Source organism: Odontomachus brunneus, unplaced genomic scaffold (genome assembly GCF_010583005.1).
Source record: "Odontomachus brunneus isolate Ranch 3 - 2012 unplaced genomic scaffold, Obru_v1 Obru_scaffold_343, whole genome shotgun sequence".
NCBI classification, from domain to species: domain Eukaryota; kingdom Metazoa; phylum Arthropoda; class Insecta; order Hymenoptera; family Formicidae; genus Odontomachus; species Odontomachus brunneus.
In genome coordinates this window covers 119,109-128,828 of record NW_022639793.1, presented here as the reverse complement: position 1 = coordinate 128,828, position 9,720 = coordinate 119,109, and the positions used below count along the sequence as shown (strand labels likewise).

The 9,720-nt window shown below is 36.0% G+C and overlaps 1 protein-coding gene across 1 annotated transcript; it reads left to right on the top strand.

The window, feature by feature from the left end:
* The first annotated feature begins 5,096 nt into the window (after positions 1–5,096).
* Positions 5,097–9,172, top strand: LOC116853517 (1-phosphatidylinositol 4,5-bisphosphate phosphodiesterase gamma-1-like). Its single transcript, XM_032834645.1, has 4 exons — positions 5,097–5,697; positions 5,771–5,977; positions 6,054–6,435; positions 6,533–9,172. The coding sequence occupies exons 1-4, from the start codon at positions 5,485–5,487 to the stop codon at positions 6,682–6,684; spliced, it is 954 nt and encodes a 317-aa protein (XP_032690536.1). The 5' UTR covers positions 5,097–5,484; the 3' UTR covers positions 6,685–9,172.
* The last annotated feature ends 548 nt before the right edge of the window (positions 9,173–9,720 follow it).

Below are 9,720 nucleotides of genomic sequence, written 5' to 3'. Positions count from 1 at the left end.
TTGAACACCCTGTATATATATACAGGGTGACCCATTTTAATCTATAATTCCGAATATCTCCTAAACTAACCGTTCTACGGAAAAATAGTTGCGACAAAAATGTTCAGGACAGAAGGGTTCACAAACCTGTGCTAATGACCTTGACCTTGAGATGACCTCTCAAGGTTATTTGAAGGTCAAGGTCTTTTTTTTCAATGGGAACCCCTATTTTTGACCCCGGATTTGAAAAGAACAGGAAATTTTACGTTCAAAATATTTTGAAAATTTTTTATATGATCTTCAAAGGTCAAATAAAGGTCAAATGTCTAAAAATGGCTGTAGAGCTGTTTTTCTGAGTGATTATGGTTTTTTAGGATTGACAAGCGTTGGTGGAACTTTAAAAAGTAAGTGTGATATGCTATGACCTTCTTGATCTTTAAGTTAACTATGAAGGTCATTTGAAGGTCGAGGTGATTATTTGAAATAGGAATTCCTATTTTTGACGTTGGATTTGAAAAAGCAGGAAATTAACGTGAGTAAAGACACGTCTTCGCGATTTTCATCGCTCGTGTGAAATCCACCACACAAGGTGAAAATCGCTTTCTTGCACGCTCATTGGAGTGAGATATTCTTCTTACTTTTGGCGTTACCCAGAAACAACGACGTGGACGTAAGTACTGTTTCCTTTGGGGTGCTTGATTCCCGTGAGTCCCCTTGCCTCTCACTATTACCTTGGTTATGCTACTAATCAACCATGAAGTAACTGTTCGAAGTTGCCTCCGTTGGCTTGAAGACATAAATGTAAGCGTCTTCAAGCCAACGGAGGCAACTTCGAACAGTTACTTCGTGGTTAATTAGTAGCATAACCAAGGTAATATTGAGAGGTAAAGGAACTCACGGGAATCAAGCATCCCAAACGTGAGAGGCAAGGGGACTCACGGGAATCAAGCACCCCAAACGTGAGAGGCAAGGGGACTCACGGGAATCAAGCACCCCAAAGGAAACAGTACTTACTACGTCCACGTCGTTGTTTCTGAGTAACGCCAAAAGTAAGAAGAATATCTCACTCCAACAAGCGTGCAAGAAAGCGATTTTCACCTTGTGTGGTGGATTTCACACAAGCGATGAAAATCGCGAAGACGTGTCTTTATTCACGTTAATTTCTTGCTTTTTCAAATCCAACGTCAGAAATAGGAATTCCTATTTCAAATAATTACCTCGACCTTCAAATGACCTTCACAGTTAACTTAAATGTCAAGAAGGTCATAGCGTATCACACTTACTTTTTAAAGTTCATCCAACGCTTGTCAATCCTAAAAAAATCATAATCACTCAGAAAAACAACTCTACAGCCATTTTTAGACATTTGACCTTTATTTGACCTTTAAAGATCATATAAAAAATTTTCAAAATATCATATTGAACGTAAAATTTCCTGTTCTTTCCAAATCCGGGGTCAAAAATAGGGGTTCCCATTGAAAAAAAGACCTTGACCTTCAAATAACCTTGAAAGGTCATCTCAAGCTCAAGGTCATTAGCACAGGTTTGTGAATCTATCAGGACCTTCTGTCCTGAACATTTTTTGTCACAACTATTTTCCCGTAGAACGGGTAGTTTAGGAGATATTCGGAATTATAGATTAAAATGGGTCACCCTGTATATGTATATATATATATATATATATATATATATATATATATATATATATATATATATATATATATATATATATATATATATATATATATATATATATATATATATATATATATATATATATATATATATATATATATATATATATATATATATATATATATATATATATATATATATATATATATATATATATATATATATATATATATATATATATATATATATATTGACGCGCGAGTTTGCTTGTGCGTGCACACGTTTCTTAAAACATGAAAAAACGGACGAAAAAAAAGTTGTTTTTTTCGTTCGTTGTTTTTCAAGTGGACACGTGCGGCGATATATATTTTCAACGTAACATGCGACCAATGTGATGCAATATACTCGTATAAACATGCTTTCCGCCCGCGAACAACAAACGAAAAAAAGCGGACGATGAAAATAGAAACGGGCCGCATTTCTGTATCCATAGTAATAAGGAACAATAATTATTTAAAACAGACGCAAAAATCGGCCCTTTTTAGGGCCACTAAATTTTATAACGATGGAACTTGAACGCATAAAATATGAAATAATTATATCTCGCATGTTTATACAACAATAAAATTAAAAATATTCTACTCCGACACCTATACAAGCGCTGTATTGTTGCAGTATTCTATAGTATATTGATTCAATATTCTATATTGAAATAAATCTAATATTTTTTTTTTTCAAGAGCAGCTATTAAGAAACATTTGTCAAAGCCTCCTGAAAACCCTTCCCTTCCCCAAGATCTTCTTTTATATTACAGTAATTTCCTTGCTAACAAGAAAAAATGCATGAACGTTCGAGCGAGCGAAACAGTCGTCGGGACACCGCGTATTGCTTACGTATAGACAAGACAGTGTAAGTCAAGCGTTTTCTTAGTGTGTGTCACACGTATTTTAGGACATTTCTGTCCACGACATCTTATAATGCTATCTCTCTCGCTCTTACGTCTGCGATAGAGGATGGAAGATCGCCGCACTCCCACCACTATTCTCTCTCCAAGCGTCCGACGATCGCATGCCGCTAGCCGCCTCCGCCACTCCGTGGCTCGTCCACAAGCAGCAGTGTGTGAGTGACGCGTCATCGCGTGCGAGTCATACGGATATACGGACGGCATTAACGCCGGTGCGTGTACAAGTCAAATATCGTTCGTACACAATCGAGAACGATAGGTTTCCTTTACAGGGTTGGGAACGTTATTTTTTTAAAAGTAATGCGTTACCGTTACCGTTACTTGCGGTAAAAAGTAACTCGTTACCGTTACTCGTTACTGATTCTAAAAAGTAACGCGTTACCATTATTTGAAAAGTAATAATAAAAAAATCGTTACTTTCCGTTACTTTTCTAAAAAAAAAAAGTTAAAATCGACATATAAAACGAATAGTAGAAGAGACAGTACATAAATTATACATATGTAAAGACAAAATATAAGATATTTAAGCGGGAAGCACCCCATTATTGCATAACGACATAAAGCCCATTCTACATTAGTCGCAAGTCGCAAGGTCGCAAAGAAATTGACTAATCATAGTCGATTTTTCTTCTTGCGATCGAAGAATAATCAATTATGATTGGTACAATTTCCTTGCGATCTTGCGATTGCGACTAATGTAGAATGGGCTTTAGGGGCGCCGCACACAAATTGACATAACAGTAACGTAAGACGTACCGTAAAAATGGACCAATTATAATCGAGTATTCACAAAAATGGCGATCTTACGGTTCGACGATACTCAAAGTGATTGGTCAGTTCTTACTGTACGTCTTACGTTACGTCAATTTACTGTTATGTCAATTCGGGGGCCCTTAAGTGTGGTCTACAATGAGAACTTAAGCCATAAAATTTAAGTTTTAAATCCTAAGCCGTAAGAAGTTGACCAATTATAAGAAAAACCACAGTCAATTATAAGAAAAATAATTTCTTACGGCTTAGAAATTAAAGTTTAAATTTTATGGCTTAAGTTCTCATTGTAGATCACGCTTTAGAGGCTTTCTACAATAAGCAATAAATTTTAAGTCGCAATAAAATTGACCAATTACAGTGGATTATTCTTCTAATAATCGACTATGATCAATTTATGGTCAATTTTATTATGACTTAAGATTTATTGCTTATTGTAGAATGGGCTTTACGGAAAGCAGCACATTAATTGTTTATCATGTGCAAACTTTCATCACGTGGCAAGCGTTGCCGCGTTCTGTGTACAGAAGCCATCATAGTAAAAAATAACGATATAAGTAACGATGAATTTCGTTACTCGTTACTAAAGAAAATGTAACGCCGTTACTTTTTCGTTACTGATACAAAAAAGTAACGGCGTTACCAAATCGTTACCAAAAAAAAGTAACTAAATAGTAACGTCGTTACAAGTAACGCGTTACTTCCCAACCCTGTTCATTTATATGATAAAGAACTTTGAGTTTCTCGCACCATTAATTATGATAGATTTCCAATACTTTTTTCATGATAAATTCCAACAAAACGATAAGACAAGTCTCTAAAAATCCTATCTATAATGATTTAATACTCTCCTAACAGAGCACGATAGAAAACGATTTCATTTCTTATGGATTTGATACATGCAAAGAATACGATAAAGAAATAATTACGATAGAGAAACAATTACGATAGAGAATAGTTAGATTCTTTGCAAATTTTTTCAGTTTCTATCGCTTTCTTTCTTTCTATTTTATCACAGGAACACATTACGGTTTTAATGTAAGCTGTCTTATAAAATAATCTTCTAAATGTAATCGCGCGCTGTCATTTTTCTACCACCACGTCGAGAAAACGAAAGGTAATTATCTTTGGGCATACGATTTTGTGTTACACGCTGCTCGATGTGTCACCTCTACATACATGTATGCAGCCGAAGCGGCGACACGCTTCGTTTCGACGTCGATTCGGCACACGGATATATCATGCACATGTGTCAGTGTATCACGCCTCGCTATGTTTCGTAGCTATAAGCGGAGGGACGCGGCAATACGCGATTCGCGAGTGTCACGGTCGCACGTCGGCCAAAGGCATCTTTCTTTCCGCTGCCGCTTTCTGTACACTGATTTGTTGAGATAAAATAATTAATTTCTCAAAAACTATTGCGAATATCGCAAAACAGCACAGGACTTTCTTACTCACTTTAATCCGTTCTACATTCTCACCAAGGGTCGTCATGGAGATGTGAGACACCCTGTAATATATTTTAAGCAATATATTGATTTTTTATAATGAGAGAAATGGATTAATGGAAAAAAGAAAAGTAGAAATATAAAAATAAGTTCTATTATATTTTGCAGATGTTTTAATGCATCTATGTGCAAACATTGTGTTATCAATTACTTGATGTATAAAAAGATCAAGGTTAGATCAGCAAACAGTAAATATTTCATGAGATTTTATATTTTATGTTAAAAAGTACTGGAATGTACAATATTTTATGAAGTATTTACAATATTCTTATTTACTATTTACAATGATTTTATCTCAGTATTTTTCAGTATTCTCAGTACTATTTAGACATAGGATGACGAGTGTAATTGATTTATAAAAAATAATGCATTTAAAAAACTCAAAACAAAAATTCAAGACAATGATATGACCTTGACGCGATCTTAGTGAAACAACTCAAAATCAAAGTAAAGTCATAATTTATATTCGTCATAATATATTCGTCTGTAAATCAAATAACTTCTACTTGAAATATTTTTGTTCAGAAAATGCTTAGTTTCTGAGAAAATCCAATATATCACTTAAAATGAATCACTCTGTATATTACATCTAATAAATGAATATTTTATATTTTGTAGTCTGCAGATTCTATGATGCTCGGTAGTTTGCAGAAAGGATCATTAGATATAATGGGTGCTGTAGTAGAATTAACGGTTTGTCAAGAAAGACCAGGTTTGGAATGGATTTTAAGAATACAAAATCCAAGTATGTGTTCAATATTTGAAGTTGCAACACCTTCAAAAGATACTGCATTGGAATGGATGTCCAGTATCAAAGAGACTGCGCAAAATGCAAGTGTTAGGGTAAATATTTTGCATAAAATTATGATATTATATAGAATAAATGTGTGATATGCATCATGAACATTTTCTGCAGGAAAGTCAGCACAAAGAAATGGAAAGAGCATGGAGAATAGCCAAGGAAATGTCTAATCTTATAGTCTATTGTAGATCAGTTGCATTTAACATAGAAAGGATAAGGACTAAGGGATTTACATTTAACGAGATGAGTAGTTTTCCTGAAACAAAGGCTGAAAAATTAATGTGTCAACAAGAAAACAAATTTTTCATAAAATATCATCAGGTATGTATACAAATAAATAATATATAAGTTTAATATAAGAATATATGTATATGATTAATAAAATTATTCTTTATAGATTCAATTCAGCAGAGTTTATCCAAAGGGACAGCGTATTGATTCATCTAATTATAATCCTGTACCAATATGGAATTCTGGTTCTCAAATGGTAGCTTTGAATTATCAAACTGGAGATAAATGGATGCAATTAAATCAGGCTAAATTTAAAGAAAATGGCAATTGCGGTTATTTATTGAAACCAGAATTTATGTTTAAACATGACTTTAATCCGTATGATAAAAGTTCATTATACGAAGTTAATTCATTTAAAATTAATTTGAAAATTATTGGAGCTAGACATTTAATGAGATCAGGAAGAGGTATTGCCAATCCATTTATTGAAGTAGAAATTATAGGTTCAGATTTTGACTCGGGAATAAAATTGACAACAAAAACTATATGTAAGTGCTTCTATTTAAAATTTAAATTTTATCAAGTATTATTAAAATTTAAATCAATTTTATCAAGTATTATCATCAAATATTATAATTCTTACAGCGGACAATGGATTTAATCCAATATGGAATGAAACATGCGAATTTGAGATATTTAATCCATATTTTGCCCTTATAAGATTTTTAGTCCAAGATGAAGATATGTTTGGTGACAGTAACTTTATAGGACAAGCTACCTATCCAGTAAGTACTTAATTATTGTGCCTATCGAAAAACATTTCTGCGTACTTATGTGTATGTATATGCACATAAGTGTAAATAGTTTTAAATAAAAAACATTGGTAAAAATGTTTAGAATAGAACACTACTCTCCAATAATTTTGATGATGATATATATTATCAAGGGCATCCTCCTGAGTAACAATCAAGTTTTAGCCGTCGCTTATTATCTATTAAAAAATTACTAACAAAAGAAGTTTCATGAATAGAACGTAATTTTGCGGCACAGTGTACATTTAATAAATTTAAAAAGTACATTTTTACGTACAATATAGCAAACAATACACGTATATGCACGGGGGAGGGGTTCCGCCTCTCTCGCCACACTCCCTCTCCAAAAAAATAATCCTTTCTTTTTGGTGACGCATGAGAAATGCATTACGCATATCCGTAGCTCTCGAGGGAGAACCCGGGATCGCTTTATACATACTATCAGTGCTCCACTGTGCGTCGAGATCTTGTTATTGGAGGCTCCATCCCTGGGAGGACTTTTGTTTGTTCCCCTTTTGCCGATTTTGTTCACGGTGGGGCCACGCCACTGTGCCGCCTTTCTCCCGGGCTGTGTTAGCAAGAGGTGGAGGGCCTATTACTGTAGGCAGATACTCGCACCTCTTGACTCTCCTCCTTCCTTTCGCTCGATGAGTGGGGTCGGCGAGAGGATCTTTTTTCCGACCCCGCTCTACGGCCTCCTTTTGCTACATTAATGTACATACATGTTTTGCAAAAGGAGGCCATCGCGTTCCACGTATCCTCGTTGCCGACCATGTTTTTCACGAGAAGTCCTCCCCTATTTCTTCTCAGAGGACACGGCGCTGTTCCGCCCACTTCTGGACAATCCTCCAGAATGTGCTGCTTCATGTCCTTCGCGTGGCCGCACTCATGACATCTCATCGTCGCTTTCCGGGCCGTTATTCTGCACAGGTACTTTCCAAAGGAACCGTGTCCGGAGAACATTTACACGATCCAGAAGGAGAGTCCGTCTCGCCGCTGCTTGACTCACTCTCTCAGTACGGATCAAACGGCCCCGATAGTTCTGAGGTCGGCCTTTATATGGGCCAACCTCTCCTTCCACTTTGCGTAGAGAAGCTGTCGAGACTGGTGCCTCTTCCCCTCGACCGTCTTCTGCATGATGGGGCCGCTGAGACCGCGTCCCCGGAGCTCCACGCGCCGCTGATACACCGACGCGTAGACTACGACGACAAGGTCCCATGGTAGTGACCCCGCTAACACGCACGCCGCCTGGAGGGTGATGGTGCGGTACTCCCGTAAAAAAAAAAAAACTAATCCTAACCTAACCGATCTATTAAAATATAGTAAACCATATTCGTATATTATGTACAAAAAATATTGCAAACTGTACTGCATTTTTATTTTTACATTGTTTTCTACCGAATATGGAAAAACGCAAAGGTTGGGTTGCGTATATAGGATGTCTGACTCGTATCGTACCAGAACTAATATATAGCTAGAATAAGTCGTGACGAGTAATGGAATCGGTGTCTTTTTTTAAACAACCATGTAAAATTTCGAGTTACTAAATAAAATAGATGAACTAATCAGAACGTGTGGCGCGGCAGGCGGTCCTCGCTGATGTATTCCATCCTTAAATTCCTGTGTAAATTGTCATTTCTGATATACCATCTACAATATTCCGCAGAACTTTATTTTGGAATCTTTGGATACCGTCCATATTCGTCTTCTTAGCGCAACCCCCAAAGTTGGATACTGTACGTTCATACAGGCTTCAAAACTTGTCGATACAATAGCAGTTTATTGCGAATGCTCAGCTCAGAATTCCTTCCCAACAATGAGTACATGTTTCTATATTTGATGTTCAATTCTTTTATTTTTTTCTTAACATACTCTTTCCATTTAAGTTCTACATCAAGCGTCACGTCAAGATATTTGACAGTATTCGTATAAGGTATTTTCTGCGAGTTAATTTCAATCGGTATCCTGTTGACTTTGTGATTTGTAAAATTTATATGAGCCGATTTCGTCTCATTTAGTTTAATTCGTCATCTTTTTGTCCAATTACTATATTAGCAGCTCTTTGTAATTTGCTGGTTAATTCCTTTATGCAATCTCCAGTCACTAGGATCGCTATATCGTCAGCGAATTTTGTGACTTCTTTCAGGTTCGATATATCGTTTGTATATAGCAGAAATAAAACTGGTCCTAATACGCCACCTTGCGATACCCTTGCTGATATTTTCTTTAACTCAGAATATTCTTCTTCGCACTTGACACGAAAGTATCTATCTGCAATATGGATTTTAAGACCGTAGTATTACTTTAGAAGGTTTCGTTGTAGTTTGCACTCCAAACCTCGGTTCCAACTAGCAAAATAATATTGAAAAAACATTTTTTAAAATATTTAAAAAACATTTACAAAATATTTTTAAAAACGTTAAAAACAATGAGTTAAGTTTACTTTTTTTAATAAAAAAATGTTTTTTTTAATGTTTTGGACAAAACATCTTTAAAATATTTAATAAACGTTTTTTAAATATTTATTAAACGTTTACGTGAACATTTATAAATATTATAAAAATATTTATAAAAATATAAATATTTTTCTCTTTTCTTGAACTTTTTTTAAATTGTAACAGCCGAACTTCGCAGGTCGGTTGCTGTGTGTGCCGATGGATTAAGTGTTCGCCGGAGTCCGGGTTCGTTAAATAGCTGACACAAGACGCGTGTTGTAATAAATAAAAATAACAAAAACGTTTATTATTCCTTTGTACAGAGTAGTCGCGTTCGAGTGCGGAGATATCCTGGGAGACGGCGCCAGTTACCGGGTTGCGGTTTCAGTGTGCCGCGATAGTTAAGACGATAGACGGAGCGTATAGCGCGAAGGTTAGTCTCGCCTCGATTCAGCAGGCGGTCGTGTGTCGCGGTTCAGCGGTCGTGATTCGTGCGCGGCTCGCGTGGTTGGTCGCGGGGTCGCGCGGTGTCGGCGGTATCGAGTCCGTGTCACAGCACGGCACGCTGTTTTCGTGTTCGCGGTGG

Bases quoted from the DNA above. Each gene is read 5' to 3' on its own strand.
- LOC116853517 (XM_032834645.1), top strand. From the start codon at position 5,485: ATGATGCTCGGTAGTTTGCAGAAAGGATCATTAGATATAATGGGTGCT. The intron at 5,698-5,770 runs GTAAATATTTTG...CATTTTCTGCAG, and splicing joins CGCAAAATGCAAGTGTTAGG to GAAAGTCAGCACAAAGAAAT. The intron at 6,436-6,532 runs GTAAGTGCTTCT...TAATTCTTACAG, and splicing joins ATTGACAACAAAAACTATAT to CGGACAATGGATTTAATCCA.